Source organism: Ranitomeya imitator, chromosome 10 (genome assembly GCF_032444005.1).
Source record: "Ranitomeya imitator isolate aRanImi1 chromosome 10, aRanImi1.pri, whole genome shotgun sequence".
NCBI classification, from domain to species: Eukaryota; Metazoa; Chordata; class Amphibia; order Anura; family Dendrobatidae; genus Ranitomeya; species Ranitomeya imitator.
Window position 1 is genome coordinate 2874956 of NC_091291.1, and position 19286 is coordinate 2894241.

Consider the following 19286-nt stretch of genomic DNA (forward strand, 5'->3'; position numbering starts at 1 on the left):
TGTTATAGAGCAAAGAAAAATGAAGCTAGTAATTTTATATATTTTACTCCAAAAGGTAGGCAGTGTTTACAGAAGTATAAAAAGATATTATAAAAGGAGACAAAATAGCAGTAATATGTGATAGTGAGCCAACCAATCATATTATGTATATATCTCAAACAGATTAAGTGCATACACTGTATTATAATCCCATGCCATTAGCAGGTTGGTTGTAGTTCCAATCAATGATTTTCATATATAACCTTTATCACTAAGATTACACTTCAGATTAATTATAATACAGTGTATGCACTAAATCTGTTTGAGATATATACATAATCTGGTTGGCTCACTAGCGCATATTACTGCTATTTTTCTATACCTCTTGCCTTGACATGGCACTTTGATGTCATCTCTCATTTTTTAATTGTTTTTGTCTTTATTAATATGTATTTAGTTTTTGGTTTTAATATTTGGTAATAAACTTTAAGAAGTTTTACTTGCTCTAGTGTCCATTTTCCTTTGGGTTTCTCTATTTATATTTATGGCAGAGCTTATGTATTTAATAGGCCCCTTCTTTGGTTTATTAAAAGGAGACAAGTATCGTATGTACAGACAATTACAAAAATAAAAGGGATTAAAGGTGAAAATAAACTTACAGTTGCTTATGCCCTTTGATAGCATGGCTGACCATGCAGCTGGGTGGAGGGGAGCATATGTCCCAATGCATTAGAGTGTTTCTCAGCTAGTTCCCTGGACAAAGACTAGATAAAAATGAGCTCCCACTCACTGATACCCCCTGGTCGTGACATCACTGAGTGGACGGAGCTATGGACTCCCTTTCCAAGGAGGCTCTGAACTTTATTAAAACTCATATTCATCCTAGCATACCCTGGAAATGTCGACAAAGTGTCGACAAACATATTGTCTGTCTTCTCACGAGGTTAGCTTCCATTTAAGTCTACACATGGGGTAGCTGGGTGACCCGGTTAAGTAGTAATCCGTTTCTCCGTTTCTGCTAGGCGCTGTGCTTAGAAAACGTACTGGTGTGTAGCCCTATTGTTGCACAACCCAAATATGTAACTTTCATATCTGTCACCACCTGGAGTCAAATTATTCATCATGAATAACTTTCACACAAAGCGTATGGCTGCAAACAAAAGAACTAGTTTTCTGCTAACCCCCGCATTCTTGAGGGAGGGAGAACAGTCACACACTGAAGTTTCACGTTACAGCTGTATTGTCAGCAGGGAGAAAGCTGGGAGGCAAGGGGTCGGAAAGACCACAGCGTGTGTCTGTACTCCACTCTAATGGATGTAGCAGAGCTCAGTGTGCGTGATAATAGAGAATCAAATGCATCTTCCTGACAGGGCCCATGGTGTGCATGCCCGGGGGGCTCACAGCATAGTGGCGGTACAATGGGCGTATCATGAGTTGGGTGGTCTCCTGTCATGTGAGGAGGATGAACACTCAGGTTGCTTTGTCCTCTTACATGAGGGCTGGTAGTGGCCATTGTGGCCGAAACCCTGCAGCTTCTCTGCGGCGGCATAAACAAGGTGCAGAAGGTGGTCCTGTCAGTGGTGGGCGTCCTGGGACAGGGTCTCGTTTGCATTGCTGCCAGTGGTGTGATATGAATGGTGAGGAGCGGAGCCCGGGCAGACAAGGCCGTCATTGTGCCCATCCAGAGGTTGGCACCCGGCTCTCCCATTGTGCGCTGGCAGTGGGCAATGTTTCCTTAACCTCCGCTTTTAGCCTTTCTCGGGGAGCGCTGCCGCAGAGCCTGGATGATCGCATCTTCTCCCCCTCCGCAGTCTCTGCCGTGTACAGCACAGTAAGTATATCCTCCGAGAGCGCAGCCTGGGCCAATGCCTCCTGTGTCGCGGATATTACCCTCTGCCCTGCTCTGTCTCCAGTTATGGGGTCTCCTGTGTCCCGGATATTACCCTCTGCCCTGCTCTGTCTCAAGTTATGGGGTCTCCTGTGTCCCGGATATTACCCTCTGCCCTGCTCTGTCTCCAGTTATGGGGTCTCCTGTGTCCCGGATATTACCCTCTGCCCTGCTCTGTCTCCAGTTATGGGGTCTCCTGTGTCCCGGATATTACCCTCTGCCCTGCTCTGTCTCCAGTTATGGGGTCTCCTGTGTCCCGGATATTACCCTCTGCCCTGCTCTGTCTCCAGTTATGGGGTCTCCTGTGTCCCGGATATTACCCTCTGCCCTGCTCTGTCTCCAGTTATGGGGTCTCCTGTGTCCCGGATATTACCCTCTGCCCTGCTCTGTCTCAAGTTATGGGGTCTCCTGTGTCCCGGATATTACCCTCTGCCCTGCTCTGTCTCCAGTTATGGGGTCTCCTGTGTCGCGGATATTACCCTCTGCCCTGCTCTGTCTCCAGTTATGGGGTCTCCTGTGTCCCGGATATTACCCTCTGCCCTGCTCTGTCTCAAGTTATGGGGTCTCCTGTGTCCCGGATATTACCCTCTGCCCTGCTCTGTCTCCAGTTATGGGGTCTCCTGTGTCCCGGATATTACCCTCTGCCCTGCTCTGTCTCCAGTTATGGGGTCTCCTGTGTCCCGGATATTACCCTCTGCCCTGCTCTGTCTCCAGTTATGGGGTCTCCTGTGTCCCGGATATTACCCTCTGCCCTGCTCTGTCTCCAGTTATGGGGTCTCCTGTGTCCCGGATATTACCCTCTGCCCTGCTCTGTCTCCAGTTATGGGGTCTCCTGTGTCCCGGATATTACCCTCTGCCCTGCTCTGTCTCCAGTTATGGGGTCTCCTGTGTCCCGGATATTACCCTCTGCCCTGCTCTGTCTCCAGTTATGGGGTCTCCTGTGTCGCGGATATTACCCTCTGCCCTGCTCTGTCTCCAGTTATGGGGTCTCCTGTGTCCCGGATATTACCCTCTGCCCTGCTCTGTCTCAAGTTATGGGGTCTCCTGTGTCCCGGATATTACCCTCTGCCCTGCTCTGTCTCCAGTTATGGGGTCTCCTGTGTCCCGGATATTACCCTCTGCCCTGCTGTCTCCAGTTATGGGGTCTCCTGTGTCCCGGATATTACCCTCTGCCCTGCTCTGTCTCCAGTTATGGGGTCTCCTGTGTCCCGGATATTACCCTCTGCCCTGCTGTCTCCAGTTATGGGGTCTCCTGTGTCCCGGATATTACCCTCTGCCCTGCTCTGTCTCCAGTTATGGGGTCTCCTGTGTCCCGGATATTACCCTCTGCCCTGCTCTGTCTCCAGTTATGGGGTCTCCTGTGTCCCGGATATTACCCTCTGCCCTGCTCTGTCTCCAGTTATGGGGTCTCCTGTGTCGCGGATATTACCCTCTGCCCTGCTCTGTCTCCAGTTATGGGGTCTCCTGTGTCCCGGATATTACCCTCTGCCCTGCTCTGTCTCCAGTTATGGGGTCTCCTGTGTCCCGGATATTACCCTCTGCCCTGCTCTGTCTCCAGTTATGGGGTCTCCTGTGTCCCGGATATTACCCTCTGCCCTGCTCTGTCTCCAGTTATGGGGTCTCCTGTGTCCCGGATATTACCCTCTGCCCTGCTCTGTCTCCAGTTATGGGGTCTCCTGTGTCCCGGATATTACCCTCTGCCCTGCTCTGTCTCCAGTTATGGGGTCTCCTGTGTCCCGGATATTACCCTCTGCCCTGCTCTGTCTCCAGTTATGGGGTCTCCTGTGTCCCGGATATTACCCTCTGCCCTGCTCTGTCTCCAGTTATGGGGTCTCCTGTGTCCCGGATATTACCCTCTGCCCTGCTCTGTCTCCAGTTATGGGGTCTCCTGTGTCGCGGATATTACCCTCTGCCCTGCTCTGTCTCCAGTTATGGGGTCTCCTGTGTCACGGATATTACCCTCTGCCCTGCTCTGTCTCCAGTTATGGGGTCTCCTGTGTCCCGGATATTACCCTCTGCCCTGCTCTGTCTCAAGTTATGGGGTCTCCTGTGTCCCGGATATTACCCTCTGCCCTGCTCTGTCTCCAGTTATGGGGTCTCCTGTGTCCCGGATATTACTCTCTGCCCTGCTCTGTCTCCAGTTATGGGGTCTCCTGTGTCCCGGATATTACCCTCTGCCCTGCTCTGTCTCCAGTTATGGGGTCTCCTGTGTCCCGGATATTACCCTCTGCCCTGCTCTGTCTCCAGTTATGGGGTCTCCTGTGTCACGGATATTACCCTCTGCCCTGCTGTCTCCAGTTATGGGGTCTCCTGTGTCCCGGATATTACCCTCTGCCCTGGTCTGTCTCCAGTTATGGGGTCTCCTGTGTCCCGGATATTACCCTCTGCCCTGCTCTGTCTCAAGTTATGGGGTCTCCTGTGTCCCGGATATTACCCTCTGCCCTGCTCTGTCTCCAGTTATGGGGTCTCCTGTGTCCCGGATATTACCCTCTGCCCTGCTCTGTCTCCAGTTATGGGGTCTCCTGTGTCCCGGATATTACCCTCTGCCCTGCTCTGTCTCCAGTTATGGGGTCTCCTGTGTCCCGGATATTACCCTCTGCCCTGCTCTGTCTCCAGTTATGGGGTCTCCTGTGTCCCGGATATTACCCTCTGCCCTGCTCTGTCTCCAGTTATGGGGTCTCCTGTGTCCCGGATATTACCCTCTGCCCTGCTCTGTCTCCAGTTATGGGGTCTCCTGTGTCCCGGATATTACCCTCTGCCCTGCTCTGTCTCCAGTTATGGGGTCTCCTGTGTCCCGGATATTACCCTCTGCCCTGCTCTGTCTCCAGTTATGGAGTCTCCTGTGTCCCGGATATTACCCTCTGCCCTGCTCTGTCTCCAGTTATGGGGTCTCCTGTGTCCCGGATATTACCCTCTGCCCTGCTCTGTCTCCAGTTATGGAGTCTCCTGTGTCCCGGATATTACCCTCTGCCCTGCTCTGTCTCCAGTTATGGAGTCTCCTGTGTCCCGGATATTACCCTCTGCCCTGCTCTGTCTCCAGTTATGGGGTCTCCTGTGTCCCGGATATTACCCTCTGCCCTGCTCTGTCTCCAGTTATGGGGTCTCCTGTGTCCCGGATATTACCCTCTGCCCTGCTCTGTCTCCAGTTATGGGGTCTCCTGTGTCCCGGATATTACCCTCTGCCCTGCTCTGTCTCCAGTTATGGGGTCTCCTGTGTCCCGGATATTACCCTCTGCCCTGCTCTGTCTCCAGTTATGGGGTCTCCTGTGTCCCGGATATTACCCTCTGCCCTGCTCTGTCTCCAGTTATGGGGTCTCCTGTGTCCCGGATATTACCCTCTGCCCTGCTCTGTCTCCAGTTATGGGGTCTCCTGTGTCCCGGATATTACCCTCTGCCCTGCTCTGTCTCCAGTTATGGGGTCTCCTGTGTCCCGGATATTACCCTCTGCCCTGCTCTGTCTCCAGTTATGGGGTCTCCTGTGTCCCGGATATTACCTTCTGCCCTGCTCTGTCTCCAGTTATGGGGTCTCCTGTGTCCCGGATATTACCCTCTGCCCTGCTCTGTCTCCAGTTATGGGGTCTCCTGTGTCCCGGATATTACCCTCTGCCCTGCTGTCTCCAGTTATGGGGTCTCCTGTGTCCCGGATATTACCCTCTGCCCTGCTCTGTCTCCAGTTATGGGGTCTCCTGTGTCCCGGATATTACCCTCTGCCCTGCTCTGTCTCCAGTTATGGGGTCTCCTGTGTCCCGGATATTACCCTCTGCCCTGCTCTGTCTCCAGTTATGGGGTCTCCTGTGTCCCGGATATTACCCTCTGCCCTGCTCTGTCTCCAGTTATGGGGTCTCCTGTGTCCCGGATATTACCCTCTGCCCTGCTCTGTCTCCAGTTATGGGGTCTCCTGTGTCCCGGATATTACCCTCTGCCCTGCTCTGTCTCAAGTTATGGGGTCTCCTGTGTCCCGGATATTACCCTCTGCCCTGCTCTGTCTCAAGTTATGGGGTCTCCTGTGTCCCGGATATTACCCTCTGCCCTGCTCTGTCTCAAGTTATGGGGTCTCCTGTGTCCCGGATATTACCCTCTGCCCTGCTCTGTCTCCAGTTATGGGGTCTCCTGTGTCCCGGATATTACCCTCTGCCCTGCTCTGTCTCCAGTTATGGGGTCACCTGTGTCCCGGATATTACCCTCTGCCCTGCTCTGTCTCCAGTTATGGGGTCTCCTGTGTCCCGGATATTACCCTCTGCCCTGCTCTGTCTCCAGTTATGGGGTCTCCTGTGTCCCGGATATTACCCTCTGCCCTGCTCTGTCTCCAGTTATGGAGTCTCCTGTGTCCCGGATATTACCCTCTGCCCTGCTCTGTCTCCAGTTATGGGGTCTCCTGTGTCGCGGATATTACCCTCTGCCCTGCTCTGTCTCAAGTTATGGGGTCTCCTGTGTCCCGGATATTACCCTCTGCCCTGCTCTGTCTCCAGTTATGGGGTCTCCTGTGTCCCGGATATTACCCTCTGCCCTGCTCTGTCTCCAGTTATGGGGTCTCCTGTGTCCCGGATATTACCCTCTGCCCTGCTCTGTCTCAAGTTATGGGGTCTCCTGTGTCCCGGATATTACCCTCTGCCCTGCTCTGTCTCCAGTTATGGGGTCTCCTGTGTCCCGGATATTACCCTCTGCCCTGCTTTGTCTCCAGTTATGGGGTCTCCTGTGTCCCGGATATTACCCTCTGCCCTGCTGTCTCCAGTTATGGGGTCTCCTGTGTCCCGGATATTACCCTCTGCCCTGCTCTGTCTCCAGTTATGGGGTCTCCTGTGTCCCGGATATTACCCTCTGCCCTGCTCTGTCTCCAGTTATGGGGTCTCCTGTGTCCCGGATATTACCCTCTGCCCTGCTCTGTCTCCAGTTATGGGGTCTCCTGTGTCCCGGATATTACCCTCTGCCCTGCTCTGTCTCCAGTTATGGGGTCTCCTGTGTCCCGGATATTACCCTCTGCCCTGCTCTGTCTCCAGTTATGGGGTCTCCTGTGTCCCGGATATTACCCTCTGCCCTGCTTTGTCTCCAGTTATGGGGTCTCCTGTGTCCCGGATATTACCCTCTGCCCTGCTCTGTCTCCAGTTATGGGGTCTCCTGTGTCCCGGATATTACCCTCTGCCCTGCTTTGTCTCCAGTTATGGGGTCTCCTGTGTCCCGGATATTACCCTCTGCCCTGCTCTGTCTCCAGTTATGGGGTCTCCTGTGTCCCGGATATTACCCTCTGCCCTGCTCTGTCTCAAGTTATGGGGTCTCCTGTGTCCCGGATATTACCCTCTGCCCTGCTCTGTCTCCAGTTATGGGGTCTCCTGTGTCACGGATATTACCCTCTGCCCTGCTGTCTCCAGTTATGGGGTCTCCTGTGTCCCGGATATTACCCTCTGCCCTGCTCTGTCTCCAGTTATGGGGTCTCCTGTGTCCCGGATATTACCCTCTGCCCTGCTCTGTCTCCAGTTATGGGGTCTCCTGTGTCCCGGATATTACCCTCTGCCCTGCTCTGTCTCCAGTTATGGGGTCTCCTGTGTCCCGGATATTACCCTCTGCCCTGCTCTGTCTCCAGTTATGGGGTCTCCTGTGTCCCGGATATTACCCTCTGCCCTGCTCTGTCTCCAGTTATGGGGTCTCCTGTGTCCCGGATATTACCCTCTGCCCTGCTCTGTCTCCAGTTATGGGGTCTCCTGTGTCGCGGATATTACCCTCTGCCCTGCTCTGTCTCCAGTTATGGGGTCTCCTGTGTCCCGGATATTACCCTCTGCCCTGCTCTGTCTCCAGTTATGGGGTCTCCTGTGTCCCGGATATTACCCTCTGCCCTGCTCTGTCTCCAGTTATGGGTTCTCCTGTGTCACGGATATTACCCTCTGCCCTGCTCTGTCTCCAGTTATGGGGTCTCCTGTGTCCCGGATATTACCCTCTGCCCTGCTCTGTCTCCAGTTATGGGGTCTCCTGTGTCCCGGATATTACCCTCTGCCCTGCTCTGTCTCCAGTTATGGGGTCTCCTGTGTCCCGGATATTACCCTCTGCCCTGCTCTGTCTCCAGTTATGGGGTCTCCTGTGTCCCGGATATTACCCTCTGCCCTGCTTTGTCTCCAGTTATGGGGTCTCCTGTGTCCCGGATATTACCCTCTGCCCTGCTCTGTCTCCAGTTATGGGGTCTCCTGTGTCCCGGATATTACCCTCTGCCCTGCTCTGTCTCAAGTTATGGGGTCTCCTGTGTCCCGGATATTACCCTCTGCCCTGCTTTGTCTCCAGTTATGGGGTCTCCTGTGTCCCGGATATTACCCTCTGCCCTGCTCTGTCTCAAGTTATGGGGTCTCCTGTGTCCCGGATATTACCCTCTGCCCTGCTTTGTCTCCAGTTATGGGGTCTCCTGTGTCCCGGATATTACCCTCTGCCCTGCTTTGTCTCCAGTTATGGGGTCTCCTGTGTCCCGGATATTACCCTCTGCCCTGCTCTGTCTCCAGTTATGGGGTCTCCTGTGTCCCGGATATTACCCTCTGCCCTGCTCTGTCTCAAGTTATGGGGTCTCCTGTGTCCCGGATATTACCCTCTGCCCTGCTCTGTCTCCAGTTATGGGGTCTCCTGTGTCCCGGATATTACCCTCTGCCCTGCTTTGTCTCCAGTTATGGGGTCTCCTGTGTCCCGGATATTACCCTCTGCCCTGCTCTGTCTCCAGTTATGGGGTCTCCTGTGTCCCGGATATTACCCTCTGCCCTGCTCTGTCTCCAGTTATGGGGTCTCCTGTGTCCCGGATATTACCCTCTGCCCTGCTCTGTCTCCAGTTATGGGGTCTCCTGTGTCCCGGATATTACCCTCTGCCCTGCTGTCTCCAGTTATGGGGTCTCCTGTGTCCCGGATATTACCCTCTGCCCTGCTCTGTCTCCAGTTATGGGGTCTCCTGTGTCCCGGATATTACCCTCTGCCCTGCTCTGTCTCCAGTTATGGAGTCTCCTGTGTCCCGGATATTACCCTCTGCCCTGCTCTGTCTCAAGTTATGGGGTCTCCTGTGTCCCGGATATTACCCTCTGCCCTGCTCTGTCTCCAGTTATGGGGTCTCCTGTGTCCCGGATATTACCCTCTGCCCTGCTCTGTCTCCAGTTATGGGGTCTCCTGTGTCCCGGATATTACCCTCTGCCCTGCTCTGTCTCCAGTTATGGGGTCTCCTGTGTCCCGGATATTACCCTCTGCCCTGCTCTGTCTCCAGTTATGGGGTCTCCTGTGTCCCGGATATTACCCTCTGCCCTGCTCTGTCTCCAGTTATGGGGTCACCTGTGTCCCGGATATTACCCTCTGCCCTGCTCTGTCTCCAGTTATGGGGTCTCCTGTGTCCCGGATATTACCCTCTGCCCTGCTCTGTCTCCAGTTATGGGGTCTCCTGTGTCCCGGATATTACCCTTTGCCCTGCTCTGTCTCCAGTTATGGGGTCTCCTGTGTCCCGGATATTACCCTCTGCCCTGCTCTGTCTCCAGTTATGGGGTCTCCTGTGTCCCGGATATTACCCTCTGCCCTGCTCTGTCTCCAGTTATGGGGTCTCCTGTGTCGCGGATATTACCCTCTGCCCTGCTTTGTCTCCAGTTATGGAGTCTCCTGTGTCCCGGATATTACCCTCTGCCCTGCTCTGTCTCCAGTTATGGGGTCTCCTGTGTCACGGATATTACCCTCTGCCCTGCTCTGTCTCCAGTTATGGGGTCTCCTGTGTCCCGGATATTACCCTCTGCCCTGCTCTGTCTCCAGTTATGGGGTCTCCTGTGTCCCGGATATTACCCTCTGCCCTGCTCTGTCTCCAGTTATGGGGTCTCCTGTGTCCCGGATATTACCCTCTGCCCTGCTCTGTCTCCAGTTATGGGGTCTCCTGTGTCCCGGATATTACCCTCTGCCCTGCTCTGTCTCCAGTTATGGGGTCTCCTGTGTCCCGGATATTACCCTCTGCCCTGCTCTGTCTCCAGTTATGGGGTCTCCTGTGTCACGGATATTACCCTCTGCCCTGCTTTGTCTCCAGTTATGGGGTCTCCTGTGTCCCGGATATTACCCTCTGCCCTGCTCTGTCTCCAGTTATGGGGTCTCCTGTGTCCCGGATATTACCCTCTGCCCTGCTCTGTCTCCAGTTATGGGGTCTCCTGTGTCCCGGATATTACCCTCTGCCCTGCTCTGTCTCCAGTTATGGGGTCTCCTGTGTCCCGGATATTACCCTCTGCCCTGCTCTGTCTCCAGTTATGGGGTCTCCTGTGTCCCGGATATTACCCTCTGCCCTGCTCTGTCTCCAGTTATGGGGTCTCCTGTGTCCCGGATATTACCCTCTGCCCTGCTTTGTCTCCAGTTATGGGGTCTCCTGTGTCCCGGATATTACCCTCTGCCCTGCTCTGTCTCCAGTTATGGGGTCTCCTGTGTCCCGGATATTACCCTCTGCCCTGCTCTGTCTCAAGTTATGGGGTCTCCTGTGTCACGGATATTACCCTCTGCCCTGCTCTGTCTCCAGTTATGGGGTCTCCTGTGTCCCGGATATTACCCTCTGCCCTGCTCTGTCTCCAGTTATGGGGTCTCCTGTGTCCCGGATATTACCCTCTGCCCTGCTCTGTCTCAAGTTATGGGGTCTCCTGTGTCCCGGATATTACCCTCTGCCCTGCTTTGTCTCCAGTTATGGGGTCTCCTGTGTCCCGGATATTACCCTCTGCCCTGCTCTGTCTCCAGTTATGGGGTCTCCTGTGTCCCGGATATTACCCTCTGCCCTGCTCTGTCTCCAGTTATGGGGTCTCCTGTGTCCCGGATATTACCCTCTGCCCTGCTCTGTCTCCAGTTATGGGGTCTCCTGTGTCCCGGATATTACCCTCTGCCCTGCTCTGTCTCCAGTTATGGGGTCTCCTGTGTCCCGGATATTACCCTCTGCCCTGCTCTGTCTCCAGTTATGGGGTCTCTGGAGAAGTGTAGCATTAAACGGCAGTGCAGGATCCCAGGGGTCCGGGCCCTTTTACCAGTGACTGTCCTGGTGATAGACTCCACAATAGTTGTTTGTTTGAGATGCCACCATTTTCCAGATCTCTACTTGCTGTTATTGGAGATTCTTCTGGCCTTGCCTTGCTGACACAGCTAAGGATTTGTTACAGTGTATCAGTGAACCCTGGCCTGTTCCGATACATTGTAGCAAGTGATCAGCTGTGTGAGTGTCATGATTCCCACCGTGCTGCCAATAATATGTCATGGATCGGGAGTGACATTTGGCCAGCACACGGCTATCACATGTGCAGGGGGCTTATCTTAGTTATCCCTTCACTGCTACAATGTGATGAAAACACAAACAAGGCTATTGACCTATCAGTTTACAACAGGGGCTTGTTTTAGTTATCCCACTGCTGCTAGAATATCACGAACTGCAGGGATTTATGTATATCCGGCTTTTCAGTTCCGCTTTGGAACTTGCAGCTCTCCGGCGCCCCCCTTACCCTCAGGTCAGTCAGGGAACTACACCTCGGATAATTAGTCGCCGGATGGGCTGCTTCACTGTGGACTGGCTAACAGGCACGCTGCAGCGAGGGAATAATAAATGCTCAGGCCGCAGCCAGGCAATAGCTTATAAAACCCCTTTCCGTCGCTGCCAGCGGTACCCACCTAGCCCAGAACACACTTTGCTGCCACCAGCTCAGATTTCTCACAGAGAGGGGGTTCAAGCCACCCCAAATTAATAGAGTAATTAACTTTAGAAGACTTAGGGTACGTTTTAGAGCAAGGGAGCGAAACTAGTAAATATTATAACTTTTACTCCATAAAAAGATTAGGCAGTGTTTATAAAGGGAATATCAAGATTTTACAATATGAGACAATTTAAAGTGTGTACAGCAATTATAAAAAAAAATGGAATAAAGAATGATAAAACTCACATTTGCATAGATCATTTCAGCTAGCCATGCTGGTAGGCGGAGCCCAAATATCCCGATGCATCAGGGGGTCTTTCTGTAGTCAAATCCCAGGCAAGAATGAAGGCTGGACTCACTGGCAGTAACTTATACTGGTAGGCTGTGACATCACTAAAGGGGCTGGTTTGCCTGCACCCTCCCCTCTCTTCAAAGTTACAGATTGTACCAGCAATACTTATACTTCTTATATCTTGGCTTCAGAACATGGCAGAGTCACATCACACCCATCATTCATCTTATATTAAAATTTGCTTTCTAATGATACCGCACTCGGACTAGTTGGTCCACACAGTTCAGGAGAAATCCGCACGTTGTACTCGTGTTTAACTGCTAGCGCTTACAGTGATTGACAGATTTACCTATGGGAATTTGCAATATGTATTCCTTATACTCCTTATTTTCCTAGCCCAAATCAGTGGCCCAATATCACACTTTAATAGAACAAAGAACCTCATGTCTTTTGAGAGAGACTATTCCAGTTTTAGCTGGTACTAGATGGGAGGAGGGAGAAATGAGCAATTTAGGGAGATCGGCTTGCAGCTAGCAGTCATAAACATTCTTTTGGTGGGAGGGAATGAGATGTTTGGGATTCACACACACATATCAGCAGGCAGAAGGGGGGATCAGAGCCCACAGCATGCGTGATAACAGAGAAAATGAAAAATCCTACTCCGTTTTATACATTATCGTGACAGTGAGCTTGAAGAAGTCTGAGCCCATTGTTGGCCAAGAAAGTTTACATTCACTGCCACAAGCAGATACATTGATATTCAGGAATTGCTGAACGTTTTATTACTGAGGGTCTCCTTATTTCTAACCAACGTCATACAAGGGCAAGACTTTAGCTTCAGTCTTGTGATTATTGGGGTATCACCTCTGAACCCTCACAGATGAGTAACCAAAGAGGTGCTGCCATTTGTGTGGCCCCGGGGTCACCCCTGTCACTTGTTTTTTTTTCTGCAGGTTGCTGCGCAGGTAGCAAGACAGCCCGGACCCCCAGCCCCGTCCCCGTATTCAACACATGACCTAACCAAGGGCCACCCCAACCTGGCCGCAACCCCCCCGGGACATGCTGCTTCTCCAGGACTGTCACAGGTAAGGGGGCGAGGGAGTATCACTATTACCTGGAAATAAAGGAGGCATGCCAGCTGAAACGCGCGTGGAGGTGGTGGCGCAGGTCGGAGGAACGACTTAACATCTGTGTTCTTCTTAGCCATTAGATCTGTTCACGGTTTCTTGGTATTATCTACCACTTGCCTTATCTCTTATTCCCACTGATCTAACACCCACTATATAATGTATTCATGGGATCATAAATAGGCAACATGAACTTACCTCTTTCTTTCCTCTGACCTGTGGTTCCTCTCACTGTCAAATTACCTTTCGTTTTGGATTATAATATTTGTATTTTTAATATAATTTTGTTAATAAAACATGATTTTGATTATTCTTGGTTCTTTTATGTGCATTTGTTTATATGTTCCAAGTGTGTATATATACAGGACAGGATGAGAGGTACTGTGCATTGTATATATACAGGACAGGAGGAGTGGTACTGTGCAGTGTATATATACAGGACAGGAGGAGCGGTACTGTGCATTGTATATATACAGGACAGGAGGAGTGGTACTGTGCATTGTATATATACAGGACAGGAGGAGTGGTACTGTGCGGTGTATATATACAGGACTGGAGAAGAGGTACTGTGCAGTGTATATATACAGGAGGAGTGGTACTGTGCAGTGTATATATACAGGACAGGATGAGAGGTACTGTGCGGTGTATATATACAGGACAGGAGGAGGGGTACTGTGCATTGTATATATACAGGACAGGAGGAGTGGTACTGTGCGGTGTATATATACAGGACAGGAGGAGTGGTACTGTGCAGTGTATATATACAGGACTGGAGAAGAGGTACTGTGCAGTGTATATATACAGGAGGAGTGGTACTGTGCAGTGTATATATACAGGACAGGATGAGAGGTACTGTGCGGTGTATATATACAGGACAGGAGGAGTGGTACTGTGCAGTGTATATATACAGGACAGGAGGAGTGGTACTGTGCAGTGTATATATACAGGACAGGATGAGAGGTACTGTGCAGTGTATATATACAGGACAGGAGGAGTGGTACTGTGCAGTGTATATATACAGGACTGGAGAAGAGGTACTGTGCAGTGTATATATACAGGAGGAGTGGTACTGTGCAGTGTATATATACAGGACAGGAGGAGCGGTACTGTGCATTGTATATATACAGGACAGGAGGAGTGGTACTGTGCGGTGTATATATACAGGACAGGAGGAGTGGTACTGTGCAGTGTATATATACAGGACTGGAGAAGAGGTACTGTGCAGTGTATATATACAGGACAGGAGGAGTGGTACTGTGCAGTGTATATATACAGGACAGGAGGAGTGGTACTGTGCAGTGTATATATACAGAACTGGAGAAGAGGTACTGTGCAGTGTATATATACAGGACAGGAGGAGAGGTACTGTGCAGTGTATATATACAGGAGGAGTGGTACTGTGCAGTGTATATATACAGGACAGGATGAGAGGTACTGTGCGGTGTATATATACAGGACAGGAGGAGTGGTACTGTGCAGTGTATATATACAGGACAGGAGGAGCGGTACTGTACAGTGTATATATACAGGACAGGAGGAGTGGTACTGTGCAGTGTATATATACAGGACAGGATGAGAGGTACTGTGCAGTGTATATATACAGGACAGGAGGAGCGGTACTGTGCAGTGTATATATACAGGACAGGAGGAGCGGTACTGTGCAGTGTATATATACAGGACAGGAGGAGTGGTACTGTGCAGTGTATATATACAGGAGGAGTGGTACTGTACAGTGTATATATACAGGACAGGAGGAGTGGTACTGTGCAGTGTATATATACAGGACAGGATGAGAGGTACTGTGCAGTGTATATATACAGGACAGGAGGAGCGGTACTGTGCAGTGTATATATACAGGACAGGAGGAGCGGTACTGTACAGTGTATATATACAGGACAGGAGGAGTGGTACTGTGCAGTGTATATATACAGGACAGGATGAGAGGTACTGTGCAGTGTATATATACAGGACAGGAGGAGCGGTACTGTACAGTGTATATATACAGGACAGGAGGAGTGGTACTGTGCAGTGTATATATACAGGACAGGATGAGAGGTACTGTGCAGTGTATATATACAGGACGGGAGGAGCGGTACTGTGCAGTGTATATATACAGGACGGGAGGAGCGGTACTGTGCGGTGTATATATACAGGACAGGAGGAGTGGTACTGTGCAGTGTTTATATATAGGACAGGTAGAGCGGTACTGTGCAGTGTATATATACAGGACAGGAGGAGCGGTACTGTGCAGTGTATATATACAGGACAGGAGGAGTGGTACTGTGCAGTGTATATATACAGGACAGGAGGAGCGGTACTGTGCGGTGTATATATACAGGACAGGAGGAGTGGTACTGTGCAGTGTATATATACAGGACAGGAGGAGAGGTACTGTGCAGTGTATATATACAGGAGGAGCGATACAGTGCAGTGTATATATACAGGACAGGAGGAGTGGTACTGTGCAGTGTATATATACAGGACAGGAGGAGCGGTACTGTGCAGTGTATATATACAGGACAGGAGGAGTGGTACTGTGCAGTGTATATATACAGGACAGGAGGAGTGGTACTGTGCAGTGTATATATACAGGACAGGAGGAGTGGTACTGTGCAGTGTATATATACAGGACAGGAGGAGTGGTACTGTGCAGTGTATATATACAGGACAGGAGGAGCGGTACTGTGCAGTGTATATATACAGGACAGGAGAAGAGGTACTGTGCAGTGTATATATACATGACAGGAGGAGCGGTACTGTGCAGTGTATATATATATAGGACAAGAGGAGCGGTACTGTGCAGTGTATATATACAGGACAGGAGGAGAGGTACTGTGCGGTGTATATATACAGGACAGGAGGAGTGGTACTGTGCAGTGTATATATATAGGACAGGAGGAGCGGTACTGTGCAGTGTATATATACAGGTGGAGCGGTACTGTGCAGTGTATATGTACAGGACAGGAGGAGAGGTACTGTGCAGTGTATATATACAGGACAGGAGGAGCGGTACTGTGCAGTGTATATATATATATATATATATATATATATATATGACAAGAGGAGCGTGTCACGATTCCCACCGTGCTGACACCAATAGGTCATGGATCGGGGTGACCTTTGGCCTGCCCACGGCTATCACATGTGCAGGGGGGCTTATATTAGTTATCCCTCCACTGCTCCAATGTGATGAAAACACAAACAAGGCTATTGACCTATCAATTTACGGCAGGGGCTTATTTTAGTTATCCCACTGTTGCTACAATATCATGAACTGCAGGGATTTATGTATATCCCACTTTCCAGTTCTGCTTCGGAGATTGCAGCTCTCCGGCGCCCCCCTTACCCGCAGGTCAATCAGGGAACTACACCTGGGATAATTAGTCGCCAGACGGGCCGCTTCACTGTGGACTTGCTAGCAGGCACGCTGCAGCGAGGGAATTATAAATGCTCAGTCCGCAGCCACACAATAGCTTATAAAACCCTCTTCCGTCACTGCCAGCAGCACCCACCTAGCCCAGAACACATTTCGCTGCCACCAGCTCAGATTTCTCACAGAGAGGGGTTCAGAGCCAACCCAATTTAGTAGCGTAATCAACTTCAGAAGACTTAGGGTACGTTTTAAAGCAAGGTATCGAAGCTAGTACATATTATAACGTTTACTCCATAAAAAGATTAGGCAGTGTTTATAAAAGGTTGTGGTGAAATTATATATATATATATCTGTATGTGTGTAGGGACATATGTCTAGGGTTATATGTTAGAAATTCTGTCTCCATATCTCACCAGGGGGTCTAGCTAGGGTCCGAGAAGAAATGCAACTTTTGGCACCTTCTAGGTCTTGGAGGGGAGACGCTAATTGCGGCCTGAGGGAATGTATCCCTGAGAACCTTTTCACAAGAGAAAATAATATATTCATTGGGGCGCGGCCGTGGCCCAATCAAACAGGCAGCAGTTATGATATTGGCCTGAGGGGCCGGTCTAGAAACCTGACCTCAGACCAAAGCTATAAATTTAGGCTGCAGACAGAGAATGGTGTTCACATGTGAGGACAGCCTGAGAAGCTGATGTGTTCCACCAACTCCATTCACCCCCCCCTTCCTCAGGGAGCAAAAAGCAAACTACCAGTTAGATGATTTCTGTAAGTTTTCTCCTGTTTATTTTGACACTGTTTTGCATAAGTTGTATTTCTTTTTATTATCATATTTTTATACCTTTTTCTTATTGTAAGCATTGAACTCTTTGCTATTAAAGTATAAAACTTTAACAAGTTAAACCTTGAATGTTCTAAAAGAATCCATAGCCTAAAGGTGTGTGAGCCTTATGAGTGATAGATATATTTTTATTAGTATTATTATTAGTCCGGGACTCATCACCCGTGTATTCGATTAGTGGTGGCAGTGCGTATGAGCGGGTGTGTGGCCTGGGTCTGTGTGTGATTTATGCTCCCATTACAGCATGGGACAGTTGTTGAATGCTGGGACTGAGAGTGGGGAGAGAGATTAACCCTTGCAGGCACAACCCCAAGTCACGTGTGAAAGCAGGCACGTGACGAATAAATGACGCCACGGTGTAGGGTTCCGTGACAAAGGTATATCAAGATTTTACAATATGAGACAATTTAAAGTATGTACAGCAATTATAAATAAAAAGCATGGATTAAAGAAAGATAAAACTCACATTTGCTTAGATCATTTCAGCTAACCATGCTGGTAGGCGGAGCCAAATATCCCAGTGCATCAGGGGGGTTTTCTGTAGTGAAATCCCAGGCAAGAATGAAGGCTGGGTTGAGTGCAGTCACTTATACCTGCAGGCTTGTGACATCACTAAAGGGGCTGGTTTGCTTTCACCCTCCCCTCTCCTCAAAGTTACAGATTGTACCAGCAATACTTATAATTCTCATGTCTTGGCTTCAGAACGTGGCAGAGTCACAGCACACCCATCATTCATCTTATATTGAAATTTGCTTTCTAATGATACCGCACTTGGACGAGTTGGTCCACACAGTTCAGGAGAAATCCGCACTTTGTACTTGTTGTGTTTAGCTGCTAGCGCTTAGTGATTGACAGATCTACCGATGGGAATCCGCAATATGTACCCCTTATTTTCCTAGCCCAAATAGAACAAAGAACCTCATGTCTTTTAGGAGAGACTAGACCAGTTTCAGCTGGTACTAGATGGGAAAATTGTCTATTGCAGCTACAGAGGTCGTAAACATTCTTGTGGTGAGAGGACATGAGAGGTTTAGGATTCACACCCACACACAGCAGCAGAAGCAAAGAGAGAAGGGGTGGTCAGAGCCCACAGCGTGCTTGATAACAGGGAAAATGAAAAATCCTACTCCATTTTATACATTATCGTGACATCTCCCCCTTTTGGTGTGTGCTACGGAGGCAGAACACCTTGGTATGCCTCCATGCGCACCTCAGCAGGTTCACCCCGGCAGAAGTTTCCAGCTCAGGTATAACACGAGGTGCTCTTAGTCCTTCGAGTCAATCTGGTTGAGCACAGCATCGAGGCCAAACTTGCTGGCGTCGGTCTGCACCCTGAACGGTCGATTGCTGTCAACACGGGCATTTCACAGTCCTGTTGTCAATGCCTGGAAGGCCCCCTCACAGCCGTCATTCCAGTTGACGATGTGGGGTGGCTTCTTCCTGGTGAGGTTCGTCAAGGGTTTTGTCAGGCTACTATAGTGCTGTACGAAGCGCCTATAGTACCCTGCAGTGCCCAGGAAGGACATCACCTGTTTCTTGGTCCTGGGGGTGGGCCAGTTCACGATCGCTCCCACTTTCTCAGACTCTGGCTTTAGGGTGCCTCCGCCTACCCGGTGCCCCAGGTAGAGGACCTCACTCGTGCCCATCTGCCACTTTCCTGGCTTGACAGTCAGTCCGGCTCAGTGAATTCGCCTGAGCACCTCCTCGAGATGCTGCAATTGTTCATCCCAGGAGGCACTGAAGATGGCAATGTCATCCAAGTACACCATCGCGTACTTCTCCACTCCCTGAAGCAGGTGGTTGACCATCCGCTGGAAAGTGGCAGGGGCATTCTTCATGCCAAATGGCATGACCTAGGACTTATACAGTCCACAGGGTGTGATAAAGACGGACTTCTCCTTCCACTCGGGGCTCAGGGGAATCTGCCAGTATCCTTGACTTAGATCCATTATGGTCACATATTTTGCGCTAGCTAACCTCTCAAGCAGCTCCTCGCGGCATTGGGTGCGTGTCAGTGGCTGTGATGGCGTTGAGCCCCCTGTAGTCCACACAGAACCGGGTGGTCCGATTCTCCTTTGGCACAAGAACTACACGTGAGGCCCACGCACTCTTTGACCAATGAATCACCCCCAGCTGTAACATCTC

General features: G+C 50.4%; 1 protein-coding gene across 2 annotated transcripts in view; it reads left to right on the top strand.

Annotated features, from left to right (window-relative positions):
* The window catches only part of EIF4G3 (eukaryotic translation initiation factor 4 gamma 3), a 134919-nt gene that overhangs the window by 45556 nt on the left and 70077 nt on the right, over positions 1-19286 (top strand). For both annotated transcript variants that reach the window (XM_069741980.1, XM_069741979.1), the window contains exons 2-3: positions 1732-1810; positions 12754-12885. In XM_069741980.1, the coding sequence (XP_069598081.1) occupies positions 1732-1810; positions 12754-12885 (211 nt within the window). The remainder of the gene's footprint in view (positions 1-1731; positions 1811-12753; positions 12886-19286) is intronic.